At 51.8% G+C, this 20,247-nt stretch overlaps 1 protein-coding gene across 1 annotated transcript in view; it reads left to right on the top strand.

The window, feature by feature from the left end:
- Positions 1–3,405: 3,405 nt before the first annotated feature.
- LOC119099684 (putative protein FAM47C) overlaps positions 3,406–20,247 on the top strand; it is a 125,997-nt gene continuing 109,155 nt past the window's right edge. The window contains exons 1-4 of the mRNA XM_037222748.1: positions 3,406–3,492; positions 4,116–4,295; positions 4,366–4,527; positions 4,596–4,670. Of these exons, the coding sequence (XP_037078643.1) occupies positions 3,406–3,492; positions 4,116–4,295; positions 4,366–4,527; positions 4,596–4,670 (504 nt within the window). The remainder of the gene's footprint in view (positions 3,493–4,115; positions 4,296–4,365; positions 4,528–4,595; positions 4,671–20,247) is intronic.

Genomic DNA, 20,247 nt, shown 5'->3' with positions numbered 1-20,247 from the left:
AGAGTATAAAGACACGGCTTGCAGCAGTTCTTCTCTGAAACTAAGTTTTCAAGCATTCCGGAGCAAATATCTTCAGCCTTTTTTGGCTCGTGACACATCTTATGAAGATCCTTCCATGGCTTGGTCACATGAATATCCAGACCTGGTTGACGATTGCATGACAAATGTGCGAGAGGCAAAAATTAATATTGTCACTTTTGCAACCACAAATGTTGATAGCTCAAATGATTGCAAAGGTTCATAATGCATGTCATATTGCATGCATTGCATCTCAAATGATTGCAATGTCAAAATGCATGCACAAATGTTCGCCTCACAGATGCTCGTAGCCGCAGATGTTCACAAACATGTATCTGCAAGCGTTATGGCAAAATTTTGTAACCTATGCGTTCGTAGCACGAATGTTTGTAACTATTGATGCGCATACGCGCAAATGTTTGCAGTGCAGATGGTCGTATTGCATACTGACCTAATCACAAATGTTTGTAAATGTAAATTTCGTATCGCAATTTTCCGTACACACATGTGTTTTGCCTCGCAGAAGTTCGTAGAGCGTGCGTGTTGCACATGTCGGCATCCCAAATGTTCGCTCGTCAACACATTCGCGCGGTGTATGCTCGTAACTTCAAGCGAAGCACATAAATACATATCATTGAAAGTAATACAAAAAAATCAGGTGAGCTTAGGACGTATGGTTATTTGGTACTCAGATGCCACATGCGTGCTTGGTTATGCAGGAAGTTACGCGACGCCATTTGGCCTGTAAATCCACACAAGCTGACCCGGCAAAAGGGTTTGGCAACGGCAAAAATACTTCTCAAAGTGCAAGGAGTTACGGATTGTAGCGCGAAGTCTATCTAGAAAAATCACCGTCGAAAATGGTCGCAGCCCGAAATAAACGTCTCCGGACTATTGCGCTATCGATTTGCAGTCGAACTGTTTCGAATTAAGCGATTGAGAATTGATCACCACATGAGAAAACCAGGAAGTCCATCCGGAGGCCACTGCTACATACCACACAACATCTGCATTAGCATCGACGAAAAATAGCGATACGAATATTTGTGCATCTGAACATTGACATTGACCTCCCTTGTCATGTTGCGCCTTCCGGTACACGTAGATTTGTGATACGAATAGTTGCATCCGAGAACATAAACTTCGCGATCGTTCCCCGCTTGCACCACTGTGACATGTACAGTGCAGCGATTAACAAAAGCGGTACAAATATCTGCGTTAAGAACATCTGCTATACGAACAATGGCGTTACGTACGCTAGCGTTTACACACAATGGCGTTATGCACATTAGCGTTCACGAACATTTGCACTTGCAAGCATCGGGGACCTGAATGTGTACGGTACGCACATCCCCCCTTGCGAACATTTGCGGTTGGGAGCATCTACGTAAGTGCAGTTGCCTAAGAACATACGTCTTTAGTGCATGTGGTTTAGGTACAGTTGTTCGTTGTTCACACTGCCACTTGGAAAAGTCCTTGCTGACAAGCCAATAAATAAGGATACATGTAAACATACTGGCGATTAAAACATGCCGACGATTTGCCCGCATACATAATGTAAATATGCCATTCAAAATCAAATGCTATCAGCTTTACACACAATGTCGATACAACCCACATGTACGCTTCAGTCTCGTATTTTGACGGGCAATTTTACACCTAAAGTTAAAACGCGAAAAATGGGCCACTTGATTGGTGGTTTGCAGAACATTTTCATTGTGATGCTTTTCTTCTGTTTTCCACTTTATTTTTCTACTTAATTTTCCACTTATCTTCTGGAACTGCAGCAATTTTGCGTGTGAAAGGTTTGTCTGAACTACAGCCAGTGTCTGAGCCCCAACTACTAGTGTACATTCGGATTGTACTTACTTCGGTAACGTGCTGTTTTCTACTGTTTGCTTACAGCCAATTTGGAAGGCTGTGTTTCAGTCATGTCGTGCCATTTGCTTCGCTGATACCAGTATCACGTGACAAAGACTTAAGTAGAAGTATCGGTTGAAAAAATCATGCTACTTGAGTCAGCCACACTGTTTTATGTTTGAGGCGTCAAATGTCGACAAATCCGGTGCGCAGATGAGTCAATGCTTTTGAATCCGCAGTAACAACACCGTGCACATTCCCACGACCACCATTGTGGTAAAGATGGCGGCCAGAGTGCAGAGGCCCAACTCATCTCCTCGCTCCCTTGCTGTCTGGGCCAGGAGGAAAACAGAATCATCGCTTCTTCGCTAATCTCTTTCCAGCATCTGTGTTTGTCTTCTCGGGCTATCGATGCGATGGGGCAACCGGTCGGCGCGCCGCTAACGCTCACACTGCCATGGTTTCCGGGCGGCGGATGGCCCGTACCGGCCGGCTGAAGATCGATGGAGGGGCACCGATGGTATTTCCAGAGATGCTCCGAGAGCAATGAAGACGGATATAAACGAATCATGGCGTGCGGCGAGGGGAGACGGCGCGCAGATGTTGTGTATGGCACGGGGCCATGGGCGGCGCCAGCTGGCCGCCGTCAGCCAGCCCGTCTGACCGCGACTGCCAGGAGACGCTGGCGTGACGCTGACGACAGGCCCAAGCCAATGCTGGATGTATCTTGGAGCAATGCGGAGTACCCTTATTAGGGGTGGAGTGGGATAGGGGAGTTGGTTTAGAATTGATCACTTGTAGTGTAAGTGTAGTTAGTGTTGTAGTGTTAGAGTAATCCATGTGGTATCGTGTGGTTATTGTCAAACTTGTCCGATGTTGACAGAAAAGCCGCCAGAGGAAGAACCAGCCCGTCGCCCGCCTTCGCGTATCGAATGAGGCATGCATGCGTTCATGTGCGTCCTAGGCTGTGCGCGATTGATTGCATGAGCTTGGCTTGCAAGCTGGCGACGGTGCGAAATCTATCACCATTTTGTCTCACTTCTAACGAACACCAACATTGGGAGCGTGGCAAATGAAATTCGCTGTGTCATTCCAGGGATTTTTCTTACAGCGGTACACAGCGGTAGACTAGGGCGTAGGACCGGTACACACTCACTACCCGAAGAAGGAACTCTGCTAGGCTAGTACGTGTTTAGGGCAGCCCTGCCAGACCAGCACGTGTCCAGGGCAGCCATATTATGCCAGCACGTGTCCAGGTCATATGCCAGCACGTGTCCAGGCCAGTACGTGCTCGATGCAGCGGTGCTTAATCCGCACATGCGTAGACAAACCATGTTGCGTCAACACGTGCCCAGAGCTGCCTTGCTAGGCCAGCACGTGCCGACGCCGCCCCGCTGGGCCAGCACAGCCCAGGGCAGCCCTGCTGGGCCAGCTTGTGCCGGGGCAGTCCTGCTGGGTAGCCCGTTCCCACCCGGGCGCCGCGCCGGAGCGGGCCGGCGCCGGCGGCGGTCCTCCGCTGCAGTCAACATGGCCGCAGCGCGCAGTAATCGCGCCATTGCCGGCTCCTCCAATCGGCGCCGCTCCCAGCTCGTCCAGGGCTCCCAGTCGCCCAGCGTCACGCGAAGCTGCCGTCGCTATAACGCGGTGTAGACTCCCGCCTTGCGGAGCTGTCGAAGAGCTGCCTGCACGGCCGAGTATTGTGCCCGCACGCGCAGGGCCAGCCATGAACGGTCCCACCGGCGGCAGCCAACAGAGCGTAGACACATTTTCAAAAACAATGCTAGACCCGAGATACCCTCGTAAGTAATTCTTTGCATGGATCACCAAAGCTTCATGGGCTTCTAAACAGCGAAAAAATCGCAGGAGAATGGATGGTATTTTTAAGCATCTCTTTCTACGCAACGCCTCAGCGGAATACTTGGTGTGTGCGTCTCTCCCCCCCCCCCCCCCCCCAGCATCCCCGCTCTGGCAAATCCCATACAGGTAATGTTATTCTTTCATGGAAAACGAGCGGACCATGATCTGGGAGGCACTGGGGAATATGGATCACGCTCTTCCAGACACTCGTGCACGAACTCCATGAACTCTGCCCTATGTGCGGCGCCACATCCGACTGCGGCGACGGCTGGTGAGGCCGGCGCGGCATAGCGCGGCATACGGCGCGAGATTGCGGACAGCTTGCCGTCGGTCTGTACCTGGAGATCCCGTAGCTGCGAGCCGTCGGCCTGTACCTGTAGATCCCGCAGCTGCGAGCCGTCGGCCTGTACACACAGATCCAGCAGCTGCGAGCCGTCGGCCTGTACCCACAAATTCCGCAGCCGCGGGCCGCCGGCCTGTACCTGGAGATCCCGCAGCTGCGAGCCGTCGGCCTGTACCCAGAGATCCCGCAGCCACGGGCCGTCGGCCTGTACCCACAGGTCCCCAGCCACGGGCCGTCGGCCTGTACCCGGAGATTCTGCGGCCGCGGCCGACGGCCTGTACCCACAGATCCCGCAGCTGCAAGCCGTCGGCCTGCACCCACAGATTCCGCAGCCGCGGGCCGCCGGCCTGTACCTGGAGATCCCGCAGCTGCGAGCCGTCGGCCTGTACCCAGAGATCCCGCAGCCACGGGCCGTCGGCCTGTACCCACAGATCCCGCAGCCACGGGCCGTCGGCCTGTGCCCGGAGACCTCGCGGCCACGGCTGTCGGCCTGTAACCGGAGATCCCGCGGCCGCAGGCCGTCAGCCTGTACCCAGAGATCCCGCAGCAGTTGGCCATGGGCCTGTACCATGAGATTCCGCGGCCGCGCGTCGTCTGTCTGTACCAGGAAGCACTCCGTGACCTCTGCTGCAGATTCATAACGTTAATGCAGCCTTCTAGCTACGCCTCTGCGCTTGCCCCAGCCGTACGCCGTGCGTGACCTTTGGGCGCCGCCCGGCCGCCAGAAGGGAGGTCCTTCTCGGGGCGGAGCTTGAGCGGCCAGACGACTCAGTGAGTATTGCGCTGCAGCCCACTTTAAGGCCAGGTAGCTCTTTTTTCCGCACCATAGACGGCAGCACCGATTTGCCTGCACGACGGACTCGAGTTTGGTTATGCTCGGCTGGAACAACTCACGCCTGTGCCGTACCGACGACGATCAAAGTCTGCGAAAAGGGAGTATCATAAAAAGGGAGTGCATCTTGACATTTGGCAGTGGAATATCCTTTGTGCATTTAGGGGAAGCTAGTTGGGCATATAGGAGAAATTAGGTGTGCAGTATCCAGTAGCTCACGCAATAGTATTGAAAATACCGTATTACAGAAGGTAAAATGAAGCTAGCACTGAAAGGCGTCTCTTATCGCTGGTACAACCACGCAGGCTGAATTTAGATACCACAACTATTCATAAATTAAATTTCTGTTCTCAGTGCTTTTATACAGCTTCCTTCCGAATACGAGGCCACAAGTATGCTGGCCGCCGGCGATTCAGACCGGCAGCCAATTAGAAACGCCCAACGAATTCGCGCAACGCTTGTGGCCATGTTTCGGCGCTGTTGAAATGAGAGGATTTTGCGTCACAGATGGAAGCCAAGGGCAGGGACGCAGCGAAGAGTGAAGCGAAGAAGAGAAGAAGAGAAGAGTGGCGGGGGGGGGGGGGGGAGGGGGAGATCGGGATAATGCTTCCCTCCCCATTGACCCAAGACATTTACGTAAGATCTGGGCGATTTCGGAGGAATTCGGTTCAAATATGCATGGATGCGTATGCAATTTGTCATCCCCAAAAAAGTTCGGTCTGCGCGCCTGAACAATGGTGCAATGATATTCTGCCGAATAGGAATGCTTCGAAAAGCATATGTTTATCGCAACTAGATCTTATAAGGTGTGACAAATTTCATTGAGAAGCACTACATTTAGAGCCCAAAATAAACTGATACTTTGTGTATGGACGGGGACGCAGACAGGGGACAGGGGTACATGTCTCTCCTACCCCACCTTAGGTCTTAAGAAGCCCGAAGGTATCTAATGGGGAGGGTACGTTAGCGAAATTATTGCCGAAATTACTGATTTTCGCCCCGTTTCAGTCATAGTCTCTGTACGTGAAATAGAAATCCCTGTACCAACTATTGGACCCTTTTCTCCGGCATGCGATCCTTTTGCGTCAGTGGTGGCCCCTGCGTCGATCCGGGGATCCAGGGTCCAGGGACGTAACTTGGTGTCCAGCGCTGCAGTCTCGTTCGAACCGAGCCGCGTTCGCTGTCGCAGCTGATATCAAGTAGAGGGTGGCGTGGAAGAGTGAACGGTCATGTGTTATGAAGCTTCCGAAAGCCTGCCACAGCCAATTCGTACACTTCAAAAGTTAGACTGGGGCATAAATTTACCCTGTACGGTTTCGAAGGCTGATTCCTAAAATGGATTAGGAGTCTGAAAAACATACTCAAGAAAAAACCGCCATTACGTTAGGAACTTGTGATGTTGTAGATGCTTAGTCCACTCCGAGAACCCATTTGAAAAGTATATGGGTGAAATACACGGCCCAGACAATCTTCATCACACACCAATTTATGTCATAATGCATTCAAAATCGATACTTTCTAACACGTGGTTATTTTGTTCGCCCATTAGCAGCCTCCTGGTGATAACGAGGCGACCGCCGAGCGGCCCTTACTAACTGGCGCGTTAGACGTCGACGTTCTTACTCCTGAAGACGGCGAAACCGCATGCTCAAGGCTTTTTGTTAAAGTTCTTTACCAATTAAAGCTCTTCGACTTTGAAGGAAATACAAAAGTTCTTATACAGAAATGGGCTGGTCAAACCGCATCAAATTATTTACCTTGTTTCGATCTGCGTTAGCGCATCATTCACACGGTGACGGAGCCACCACCTCTAAAGAGCTCTCGAATGTTTCAGTAACAATGCTGGCTGTTTTTGGTTAAGAAAGGACTGAATTAACTATTGTAGAATTGAAAGCGTTTGTAAGTTAATTCATGCAACCAACCATGCCTTGTTCTTTCTTTTTGCTGACTTCTAAATACACGCAGGATTGCATCTTCCTGTGGTTCTGGCTTCTGTTTCAGTGAATGAACACCAGCACTGAGCCAAACCTGCCTTGAATCTGTGCTGTGAGCTAATGTAATGAGCTCGGCATCAGCGTCGGTACTCAGTTCCAAAGTTGGGTAAAGTTCGCACATAAAAGCGGGTCGTATTCTGGGTTTATGGGAGCAGCCATTGGCCCGGCGGTTGTCCTAGTAGTGATCCATCCGGCCTTAAAAGTCAGGATGATCTACCTAATTAGAGAGGGTGAAACACACTTTTTGCGGCAGCGGGAACTGAGAAACACGTTTGCTAGCGCTCTTTGCCATGACCACAGAGCAGACTGACGCAAGGCATACTCCATCGTTCTGCTCTAGAAGTCGCACGAAAAGAAATATTTTTACGTGCGGATGTTCTGTCATATGTTCTATCCTGCAAGTACCTTCCCAGTGCCCAGTTTACACTCATATTTATACCCTCAGTCTATATACCGTGCACTTCAGACTGTTTTTGCCCCGGCGACACAGACTCACTCCTTTCAGATCGACCGTCGCTTGAGGGCTATTGACTCGCCCATTTATTCTCGCTGATGCGCAGAAGCGCAAGGCTCAAGGAAAATCCAGCTGTGGCCGGTTCAAACCAGACATCTGTTCAACGCGCTCCACGGCTGCCATTGGCGTCGGCACCTGAATTTTTTAGTCATCAAGGTAATTGCCACTGGTGCGCCCAAGCTTACGCTGTCCCACGAAGTTATAATCCGCAAGGGAAAAAAATCCTGAATACCCTGGGCAGAAAAAAACAGCTACCATCATAGACGGGCGGGCGCTGTGTGGCTGGGAAGACGCTCATAATTAAACCGACCGTTTTCCGGAGCAGTCGGCCCGTCCAGCCGGCCGGGTGTCGCCTGTGGACGAGCGCTGTCACCCCGGCGACCCGGCGCGATCCGCTCTGTCTCTGGTCGCCGGTCGGAGAAGCGGCCCGTCCAGCCGGCCGGGTGTCGCCTGTGGACGAGCGACGTCACTCCGGCGGCCCGGCGCGACCCGCTCTGTCTCCGGCCGCCGGTCGGAGAAGCGGCCCGTCCAGCCGGCCGGGTGTCGCCTGTGGACGAGCGCCGTCACTCCGGCGGCCCGGCGCGACCCGCTCTGTCTCTGGCCACCGACCACGGGGGATTAGCGGTGTCGGACATTGTGTCCACCGCGTGATCGATTACCACACGACACCCGGTCGGCAGCGGCGGAACGTCGTCCCTGGCAAGCCGGGATGCACAACTGACCCCGCACCCGGCACCGAACGGCCAGCGGCGCGCACAGCTGACGCCGAACCCACGAACAGTGGGCACCGGTCGCGGCCCGAAGTTCGGGACCCCGCGCCAACTAATCTGGCCACCAATGTGGCGACCGTCGCTCTGACCCCGTCAGTCCCCACGAGGAGTGCGGGGGACAGCGGAGTATATGGGGATGTGGCGAGACAGCGTAATTTGAGGCGGAACGGTCGATTGATGTATGATGAGCTCGCCGAGCGCTGTAATTATTCAATGTCTGGCTCCAGTGTCGATTAGCATTTGAATGTCGCCGACTGGCGCGTCCAAGACGATAAAAGTGACATTAGAAGTGACCTATTCTTAATTATGGTACCTGGCTCCCTCATCCTATTACAACATGTCTGTCCATGTCTTTCAGGGGGCGCTCTGGGCACGCTGCGGGTTAACTGAATCATGAAGTCAGTACGATTGATTACAGGCGTCTAGAAGTACGTGATGCATTTATGAAGGGTTTTAATCTCTTGCAGCTGCCTCAGTGGGTTGCTTACTGGATGCAGTTTCTCGCGGATATTTCATGCAATAGATGTTGTGTCATGCAGCCAGGGAACTGTGCAAACTCTGCGATCTCTCGAGTCCTCAGCGCTGATGTGACGGAGAGATCAACAAATATCTCGAGCTGGATGCCTTCTCATGTCCAGTTTCCGAGAGGTTGCAAATCCTGTCGTCCGCCATATTACTGTTGCCCATCAGATCCAATGACAATGTGCAAAAGATGCATCATAGCTGGGCAAAGTCAAAGCTACCTGACCAAGCTGGATTGTACCCAGTGCCTGCTGGTTTGTGATAATTCCCATGCAATATTTTGTCCACAGACATCCCGTGCCAGGATGTATTCTTGCTGCATTGGGATACGCGACAGCCCATCGGCTGCTTATCGCAACCGCCCTCGTATTCAAACCGTTGATCTCATCAGTTGCCGAATTCGCCGTCAGACCCACGTTGACGTCCATCGCTGCACCCGTCCCAGGCCAAGCTGGGAACCAGACGAAACAGACGCAGGCAGTACATGAGACTGGCACTCGAAGGCAGGTTTGCGGCGCAGGTGGTGACGTGCGCTCCTCTATGTCCGTCGCCCAGTGGGCGTCAGGCTGACTCGACGTCATCTGGCCCTGTCTACGGCCAGAGTCGGGATGGACCAGAGCTGGCTCGAGGGCGGCCGGCATCGCGAGGTGGCGTCAGCCCCCCCCCCCCCCGCTCCAGCGACGGTCACCGCTGGACGAGGATCTCCTCGACAGGCCCGACCACCAGCTGCGCACCTAGCTAGCGTCCATTTCATCCGGATCAGAGCGGTCATCCGCTTCGCCGACTGACGTTCAGACAAGGCGCTCCTCTCCTCTCTCTCGTCAGCCCATCCTCTCTCTCGTCAGCGCCGTCGCCACGGCGGTAGAGCTGAATCACTGCATGTGGATCCCTGATACCAACAGCGACGCAACCCTGGTGCCTAGACGGGTACGCGTGATCGTCGCCGGGAGGTTTGTCAGTGGAGCTTTGCGACGCACTCAGCTTTCCAGGATATGTGGCGTCGCTCGCCTTCCACCCTAGAATGCAGGGCGGACACCTCGTCACGGCGTAAGTCTGTCAGGCGGTGGGAGAAGACAACCAAGAACAGGCGATCTTCGAACTGACGTCACAGTGCTGTGGGCACCGTGACGCTGCCAGGCGGGGAAGGAGTCAAGCTACCAAGAGCAAGCTACCTTCGGACTGACGTCACAGTGATGTGGGCGCCGTGACGCTGCCCGGCGGCGGGAGAAGACAACCAAGAACAGGCGATCTTCGGACTGACGTCACAGTGCTGTGGGCACCATGACGCTGCCAGGCGGGGAAGAAGTCAGCCAAGAACAGGCGATCTTCGGACTGACGTCACAGTGATGTGGGCGCCGTGACGCTGCCCGGCGGCGGGAGAAGGCAACCAGGAACAGGCGATCTTCGAACTGACGTCACAGCACTGTGGGCACCGTGACGCTGCCCGGCGGTGGGAGAAGACAACCAAGAACAGACAATCTTCGGACTGCCGTCACTGAGCTGTTTCCGTCGTCCCTGAGCTGGGGAGGCGATGCGATGGTCGCGGACGTCGTCCCGGCCTTCAATAACCGACCCCGTCACCACTGACGCCGAAGATAGCCGGCCTTCAGTAACGGAACCCCGTCACCACTGACGCCGAAGATAGCCGGCCTTCAGTAACGGAACCCCGTCACCACTGACGCCGAAGATAGCCGGCCTTCAGTAACCGACCCCCGTCACCACCGACGCCGAAGATACCCGGGCTTCAATAACCGACCCCCGTCACCACCGACGCCGAAGATACCCGGGCTTCAATAACCGACCCCCGTCACCACCGACGCCGAAGATAACCGGGCTTCAATAACCGACCCCCGTCACCACCGACGCCGAAGATAACCGGGCTTCAATAACCGACCCCCGTCACCACCGACGCCGAAGATAACCGGGCTTCAATAACCGACCCCCGTCACCACCGACGCCGAAGATAACCGGCCTTCAGTAACCGACCCCCGTCACCACTGACGCCGAAGATAACCGGGCTTCAATAACCGACCCCCGTCACCACTGACGCCGATCACGGGAAGAAGGATCATCGCAGGAAATTTGTGGACCACTGCGGAGGCGCTGCCATTGTCTCCATACGGAGACACTGGTGATGGGCTCTTGGCTCTCGCCCTGGCGTCCTGCTGACCACGAACTGATCCAGCGTCTGTGTTTACGGTCGCCTGCGACAAAGGGAGCAAAAGGCCTGTGATGTGAGAAATGACGCATGTATAAGCAGCCCGTTAAGAGCCACAGACAGTGCAAAACGAGAATGCTATTTCCAATAATTTCGCTCTGGCTTCTATCGTTATTTTCACGTTTTCATTTCGATGTGCTCATCGTCTATCGCATTGGTGGCTGTTGTTATGAGAGTGTACAACTACCCTAATCCTAAAAAATGCAGCTGCTCTTAGCACCCCAATCCAGCACCAGCCTGTCGACCCATGCTTCGGCGCATGCAATTATCGGCTGCGACCGGGAGCAGCGCCAAAGGTTCGTCGTCAGCACTGGGATGAACCAGTTTAGATTGTTCGTACTGATTGGCAATCCATTAGAAGACTTGTGAAAGCCGCCATACTTGAAATGGGATAGTGCTCCGTTCGGTTATAGCCGTTCTAATGCATGACATTATTTAAAATGAATTGCTCATACTGTCCCTTGAGCGATGCAGGAGCACAATCTTTGATCCCTGGAGCGACGCAGGAACACAATCTTTGTTCATGTGCGGCAATATGTAGTCCCACACATTGGGGTATTTTCGCAAAGCAGGTTTTCTTTTTTTTGGGGGGGGGGGCTGAACAATGAAAAAGCAACGAAACCTATCCGCCGAATGTGATGGCAAAACGCTTTCCCTCCGAATTTGGCCCACTTTCTTCTTAAAGTTACGGGCTTGAAGCCCATGATGGGAAGGGCGTTTGAGCCCCTCGACTTAATCGGAAACTACACCTCTAGTCCCGCACATTTATTGCGGAACATCGATATGCTAGTCTCTAAACATGCTTCAAACAGCACTTTTGTCCGTTTTTTGCTTTAACATCACAAGTGCATTTAACGATCTTAGAAAGCTGAAAACGTTGGTTTCCAGAAGATTTACGTCCGTAGCCGTTGCGATGTGGTCAATATCCTCAACATGATAATGAATCCGGGACTTCAGCATGGCTCTCTCCCAGCAGTGCAATTTGGCAGTCTGAGAAGGCATCCGCCTGTGGTTTGCGAGCGACACAGCGCTACTGTGTCTTCACGCCTCGACGTCAAGGCTGTCGGGTATACAGAAGCCTTAGCAGATTAATTTCATTTCGTATCCACAAGTGAAATGGCCGCCTGGCCATGAAATGCCCCCCCCCCCCCACCCCACACACCTGTCGTAGTTGTTTTGGCCATCTTGGACCTCGCGAAAACGGGGCCAACAGATAGCAAACCAGCGGCAGAATGGGAGACACCCGTGCGGGGACACTCGATCGGTGATTGGCTGATAGCTGTCAACTCTGCCAATATTTGGCTACCTTTTTAGCGCGCCAAGCTTTGCAAACAAACAGAAATTATCACGCAAACATCGGAATGGGGTGGTGTATTGACGAACCAACATAGCTGTGACAAACGAATGAATCGAATGGCTTTCGCTTTCTCTCGCTGGTGATCGGGATAACCGTGGGCGTGAGAGTAACAGGCCAGGTGAGAGAAAAGCCGAGTCGAGGCGGGTTAGGATCTGATGCCCCAGTGGTAGTAACAGCTCGCCGGCCACATTCTGACGCATCCGGAGCAGTCGGGGCGGAGGAGGGGGGGGGGGGGAGGGGGACGATTCACTCAACCCTGTAAATGGAATGGATGTGACTGCGCTCCGGAAATCGGTGAAGAGAAAGTGTTTCATCTGAGGAACAATGCAGTCACAAATAATAGGTAGGCGGGGGGAGGGGTGGGGGGGGGGGGGGGGGGGAGGCGGAGCGACAAGTCACGTTCTTGCAAACTGAAGTTACTATGCTTTAGATACAGATGTGTCAGCACTTTTGTGATGGCTCCCCCACGGTAGAAGGGCTAACCAGATGTGATAATTTGTTGCCCAGCCCCAACGGCATCTGAAGGGGGATCCTCGAGCCACCTCATGCTCCGAACTCACGATCTCACGATCTGTGCAGGGACGCTATGGGCACTAGAACACTGAGGAGGAGACACACCAGTTGGAGCGTCCATTTATCAACGAGTGATCATAGGCTCGAAGCTCGAAACTTCTGAGAGCTTTCGAGGATGAAATGCATGCAAAGGTGCTCCTCAAACAAAATGAGATCACTGTCAGGAACAGCTGACACCTGATGACGACGAGGAAAAGAGCGAGTCAAAACACTGGATAGGCGAACAGACCACTGATTTCGGTCGAACACTTATTTCGTCCCTTCCAAGGTCTCGTCCCAAACACGAACATTCTGCAGACCTTTCAACTATAGGTATTTGACCTTTCACACTACCTTGCACTTGACCCCTCAATCTTATGTGAGCCTTTCAAATGGAGATTGTTGTTTCGGTGAGCTTATTATAACTGGTCAACGCGGAGACAAAATCTCGCAAACAATGTCAGTAACAAACATGTCGCCACGGCCGAAAAGTCCCATAAGTTCAAAGGATGTCATCGTCGACGTACCTAATGTGGTCTATGGAAAAGTACTCAGTGAAAGCTGTGTTCAGGTCGAGAGCTAATGACAAATGTTCGAACCAAGTATGCAAAGGCTTCACGTATACGTACACCGTGCACGCGCAATGTCTCTTCACTTAGGATGGTTTTCATTCTTCCATTGAATCAATGAACATCGCATAAAGGCATGGGCGCAAGTGTACAACAGGGTCCATTCGTTTCGTGTGACCCTGTCGTTTGTTCAACAGTGTTTCAATCACCCATAACATGCTTTCGTAAGTTTCACAGTGGATCTTACAAACAACGCAGTCACATGAATAAGGATTGCCTAACGACGCAGTCCAGGGGCGAAAAAAGCTTCTGGTTTAGCGCATATGATCGATGAAAAAACAGACCAGACCACGTTACAACAGACCATCCCAGCTAGACGAAGCTCAAAGCTTTGCATTGGTCTGTACTGGCTAACGCTTGCGGTGTGAGCATGTGTAGAGCACGTGTGAAAACGTTGACGTTTCGCTGAATGAGCAAGTTGAGCCATAAGATGCCACCAAACATAGTAGCTTTAATCAGGATAGTTTTTGGCAGGTGAGAGAAATATGCTACAAACTGCCCTATATTAGTGCTGAAGTCACAGATCAGTGGTGACACATTGCTTTTCCAGTGCCGTTCAGATCAGTCAGTTCTTCTCACATATTTTCAAGCCAAGGTTCACTTCACACACTAACAGCATAAAATACCAAATAACTAGGCTTCCTACTAGTCGTAAGAATTGCAGCTGGCCGCAGCATCTTGCGACGAACGTGATCGGTTTGCCGCGCCGCGTTTTGAAGCGTCGCAGCACTTGAGACAGGTGGGCTCGAGTGCTCGCGACGCGGTACTGCATTGGGTTCAGCGCAACACTGCGGGCTGCTGTTGGTTGCGTTCACGTCGTGAGAAACTGACTGGCTTGAAGAACGTAGCTAATCGCCAGTTTTTTTAAGGTAATAATGCTAAAAAGCCCTGCCGATCCAGAGCGATTGCTGTTTGTGGATACCTGAGTTGTAGATTCAGAGGCAGACGGACGACGTTGAGGCGACACGCGTCATGGATTCATCCAGGCTTCCCGCTGCTGAGAGGAACAGCGGTGTCGAGGAAAGAGGCCGAGCATGGTTGGTGTAGGTCTCTCACATTGCACACTGCACCTCGGACTTAACGCACTGGTAGTTGGACAGGCGTGAGATACAACTTTTTTATTGTCATTATATTGTATGCAAATTTAGATGAAGATGCTTGAGGGGTTCAGCAATTTGGTGCACATCTGTTTGTATCATTATTTCATCGGTATTGCTCTAAATAATTACGATCATCTTAGAAAGTGCGAGTTCTGCACAGGCAATAACTATGTGAGGATAGTGAGGGTCGCTAATGTTTCCAGCTGGTTGTAAGATGAATTCACAAAGCCAAAAATTATATGGTTTTGAAGTGCTTGCAGAACCACGTTTTCAGTAAATTCAGGGATACAGTGATGCATGCAGTATGTTAAAACACGTAGGGGTGAGGGAGGGAGGGCGGGGGTGGGTTTGAGATGTTTCTATATATATATATATATATATATATATATATATATATATATAGTTTGGCATGAATCCGAAATGCATTTAAAACAGTTTTTTCCACAGATTTGACGCGCTTCCTTTTACAATTCGGAGCAGGCGTGTAGTTTCTCAAAATAAGTTCTGGGAGGCTGCGCCCTACACAAACTATGAGTGATGAGCGATGATGGATAAATGTGATGACCAAAGTGATGAAATAACATTCCTGGTTAGAAGGCACAATCCCCCCCACCAACAGAATAGGAAGCTACAAGCCCAGGCCAGTTACGTTAGGTGTGCTTTATCTGATAATTTTGTTACTTAAGACTGAACCATTTTTCAGTGGTTGATGGCCAGTAAATGATACTGAAGTGTTAGTGAACTCTTGAAACGAAAATGTTTGACGGTTAAGCCGCGTTGCATTTAATCTGTCTTCGTTTTTGTGGGTTATCGCAAAACCACAAGAGCAAAGACAAATTTTACATCTTGCAACGTTTTATGAAATATTTTGCCTCAGGTGACAACTCGCATGGTTCCAAATTTCGCAGGTGACAAAAAAGCACTTTTCACCCCTGGTGTAATGGTTAAGCTGCGCGTGTGGGAAACCAGAGGCTTCGTCCCGGTTCGCTTCGTCTCGGTGCCCGCCCCTCCTGCCAGGGTGAGGGGCAGGCGTCGCCATACAGCCTCAGCAGCCGCGCGCTTCGTGAAAGCCCCACCCGAACATTCTGTAGACCTTTCAACCATATGCACTTGACCTTTCGCACTACGGTGCACTTGGCCCCCTCAATCTTATGTGAGCCCTTCAAATGGAGATGGTTGTTTTCGGTGAACTTATTGTAACTGGTCAACGCGGAGGCAAAATCTCGCAGACAATGTCAGAAACAAACATTTCACCACGGCCGAAGAGTACATTAGGTTTAACCCATGCTATCGCCCACATACCTACCGCGGGCTATGGAAAAATACTCAGTAAACACTGCATTCAGGGCCAGGGCTAATGATGCGTGTTCGAACCAAGTATATGGTCAATTAAAGACTTAACGTACGCATTCACCGTGCACGTTCAATGTCTCTCCACTTGGGACAACTTTCATTCTTTCATTGAATCAATGAACATCACGTAAAATCCTGGGCGCAAGTGTGCGACGGGATCCACTCATGCCGTGTGACCCTGTCGTCGATTCACCAGTGTTTCTAATCAACCACGCCGTGCTTTTGTAAGTTTCACAGCGGATCTTTCAAACAAATCAGTCAGGTGAATAAAGAGTACCTGATAGTGTAGTGGTTAAGCTGCACGTTTGGGAATCCGAGGCATGGGGTTCGATCTCGCCCGGTGGCGGCCCCTCCCGCCAGGGTAAGTGGCAGGCGTCACCACACGGTCTCAGTAGCCACCTCCACGCCCGGCTCGCCCCACATGACTCATCAACCCCGAAATTCTACAAGAAAGTTTACCTGTACACATCTGACTGCGCCCTTCACCATCCAAAACCGGTGGCCAACATAACCGGCTCAGGCGCAGCAGGCCACCTCTCACGCGCTGCGAAACGCGATCCCAGCCCGCTGGTGGAAGGTCTGGCAGCATGATTGGAGGTTCTGTGGCGGTGGGTGGGTGAGGGAACTGGGCAAACCTAACCCGGGCCCTGGAAAACTTAAAATGCGTGTGTGGGTTGGGGAGGTCCAGAGGTCCAACGGTCCTTTGAGCGGACCTTTTTCGGCCCTCGGTGCAAAAGATGATCAACGTGCAAAGCACTCGGGGTGCAAAATGTGCTCAATTTTTTTGACCATACGAAAGGACGCCAACACAACATTATAAGGTATATATAAAGGACATCCAGCAGCATTGCGGGTGTGTTTAAGCGGATGAGCGGTAAGAAAAATTTAGAAAACTCGTATCGGACCATTGTTCCCACGGCTACAGATAACTGCATAAAACAAGAATGCGCGCATTGATGCGTCCAAGCTAGCAACAAATGACAGACTGGGCTGTTTTGCGAGCAGAGTGATAGCATCGGACGGGACCGGAGATACTTTGGCCAGGGCAAGTACTGTAAGCAAACATCAAGTCATTGTTTCAACGGCGACAACTGCTCAACCTCAACCCCAAATGTCCCGGACCTCCGGCTCGTGTAAGCCCATAACAAATTTCGAACCGTCCTCTCGGCTTCGTGCTGTTTTTTTTATCATAAAAAGCTCTGCTGTTAGATTGTGACCAAAGAGGCTCTCAAACTAAAAGTGAACCAAAACCGAGGTTTCCAGCTCTTGGGGAGTGCGCCCTAACACTGGATGCGAAAAAATCGACCAGAAAAATATACGGAAGTCCCACCTGAGAGACCTTTCTGCACCACGGAGGCCCATCGTCAACAAATACACCAGTTTAACAACAAAAAAAAGTGCAATTTGATCAAAGCCCGCTCGATGCCGGCTATCAATTATCGTTCCGTAGTGCTGTGTGCTAGTGCACTGACACTCATCGGTGTCCACAGCTGTTAACGATGGCGCCGCCCACGGTCGGCTCGTTTCGGCAACACGGAGCTGCTGCAATGAGGCGTGGATCTAAAACGCAGCCTTGGACAGACTAATCACATTTCGCTTCCCTTTGGCCTCAAGAATATGCTCTAGAACAGGCTTCTTTTTAACAAAAGTTGCTTGATTTTTTCTTAAAAGGACTAAGAACTATACTTAGTCTTTTGCCCAGCTTGGGACATCTTATATGAAGGAGAGGGCGGGAGGACGGCCTGGCTGGTTGCCCCCACCTCACCTTCCACAAACACCTCCGCCCTCGGTTCCAATCGCCTCCTTTGATGGGCCTCCGCCAGTTGCGGAGATGCCGGCCGATACACGCCGTAAGAAAGCCGTGGGACAATAGGCGACTGGCATGTCTACCCGGCTCATCTGTGCATCGGTATGAAGCGATCAGATGGGGGCGGGACACGGTGATATAAGCCCCGATAGTGGCCGACTCGAGGCGCCATTGTTCTGGACTTCTGCCGTTGGTGTAAGGCTGCTTCGTGGCGGGAAAAGGCATGACGCTGTACAGAACACTAGGAGACATCGGTGAATGCCGCCCGAACTGTCGGTCAGGACGCATATTGGGAATCGTGTTGGATGTACTTGTTTCTATGAATGCCGTCCATAGCGTATCCTTACACTAAAATGGGGAGCCGTTGCTTAGGGTTTAGAGCCCGTGGTCAGCCTCACGTTTTGCTCCGTGAAGACACCTCACAGACGCGACAGTCTCAATGGCGTATGTTTTTGCACTTGAAACGTAAAATAGAAAGTGATTAAAATGTGACGAACAGGAACAAGCTAAGAACCGCCGAGCCGTTCGGAGCTGGTAGCTCTAGATCGGCTCGCTGCAGGACCGGCCACCAGCTGACCCGGTTAGTCGGCCGTGCAGAGGATAAGAGGGTGCTGTTAAGACATGCGCACGAACTCGAGTCGTGACATTGGTATGCATAACTCCATTCAGTTAACCGTCGGGCACCATCTCCAATTCCTACAGGCGTCAGATTCATCGCACAGGTTTTATGTTGTAGTTTTAGGTGCTCAAAACATGCGCAGATTTGCCCATATCCTCTCAGCTGTAGCACACTAGCCACCAGATGAACATAATATCGGCTAGTCGGCCAGCCAACGGCGAGGGTTTGGCTAGTGTATCAAATACTGCGCGTATGTACAATACCAAATGCTGGGTGCATGTTTGGGAAGGCCGCGCGATTACACAGCTGATGCGACTGCAGTGATGTATAAACTTCGGTGCCCGCACTGTCAGGGACCTTGGATTCCGCGTTAGAGTGCCCGAGACGCTGACCGAACTCAAACGGGTCCGAGAGGAAGAGCGGCTCGCAGCGCGTGACCTACAAACCATCTAGAGATTTATGCATGCTCACAGCACCCTGACCCGCTCCGTCAGCTTATCAGTAGCCCCTTTGATGCATCCTACCGCTGCGTAAGGGCAGCTGTTAGCTGTTAGCTCCATGTCCCACGCATGCGTACAGAGTTCGGCCGGCGCTCGTTTTTGAGCCGTGCATTGCGAGCGCAGAACGGCCTGCTCAAAACTTCGAAATATTCGCCGATCTTTCACCCCTTTTGAGACCAGACGGCTGAAAACCGACGGTGTCCGTGATGTATCCATGGCAGATTTCTAACAGCTGCAATTTTTCGGTTACTCTTCACAAAAGATTGGGACCAAATCTGTTGTTTGGATGAATTTCTAGGATCAGTGTCGACGTGAAGCACTGCTTGTTGTACGAATCCTGACCCCACCGTCCGATTGTAAAATTCCGGGCCGACGGCAGAACTTTGAACGAAAGCTTACCGTGACGCGACACCCGGCACGGTCGGTCCTGTCCTCTGACGTCACCTGACCTCTAGCGTGACCACCGCCGCCTGTCGCACACCGTCCCAGGCAGATGCAAGTAGCGAACGCCCGGAAGCGAATCGGGCTCACCCACAGGATAGCCAGCGTAGTTGCTGATGCTCCACAACAGAGGAGGTGGCGACGTGCGTCGTGCGATCAGGATTGTTTTTACGGTCATCTCTTCGGCACAGATATGCTGAAGAATATACAAATGGAGCTTTTGTCACGAAATAATTTAAAGCTGAATAGGTTTGAAAGCTAAAATGGCGTGCAATCAAATGTTTCATGCAATTTTGATTTTGGATGTTGATTGAAAATCAACGAGCCACACCTAAGAAGATTGTCATTCAACTTTACAATCGTGCAATACAACCTCTCCATCCTGGAAAATAATTCAGCGCTCCCAAAAGTGGGTACCTATTTTTTGCGGCTAGAGCTGCCGTTGCTCAACTTAGAAAACGTTGAACGACGCTAGTGTTATCATTGGAGTAAAGGGATAAAATAAGGTTTCCGAGTGAATGATAACATTAGGAAAACCTGTGCGATCGAAAGGAGGCAATACAACTGTGCCAACCGTAATGAAGCTGGCACGTCCACAACCACGCCTTTCACGCTCCATTCTCCACCCACGTCCATGATACACATTCTTTATTAGCACGCCGAAAATCGCGGTCCACCAGGTGCCAAGGAGATCAGACCACTAAGGAGATCAGACCACTACGCCAGACCAGTTGTCCAAACTGCAAACCTACACAGAGGCTTTCGCTGTCTGGGGGACTGATCCAAGCTTCCGCTGTCGACTGCCAGGCTGCCCGGCTGGATCGCGGACTGCAGGGCTGCAGTCCAGCTGGACAGGGTTGATTCAATCGACGTGAGCTCCATATGCCGAATGGACCACCGGCCACGAAAACACTGCCACGCATTCTGACCCTTGCCGTTAACTTACTCTTCCTGCTACAGC

The sequence above is a fragment of the Pollicipes pollicipes genome, unplaced genomic scaffold (assembly GCF_011947565.3).
Source record: "Pollicipes pollicipes isolate AB1234 unplaced genomic scaffold, Ppol_2.1 Scaffold_4881;HRSCAF=5763_pilon_pilon_pilon, whole genome shotgun sequence".
NCBI lineage: Eukaryota > Metazoa > Arthropoda > Thecostraca > Pollicipedomorpha > Pollicipedidae > Pollicipes > Pollicipes pollicipes.
This window is presented reverse-complemented; position numbering and strand designations above follow the sequence as displayed.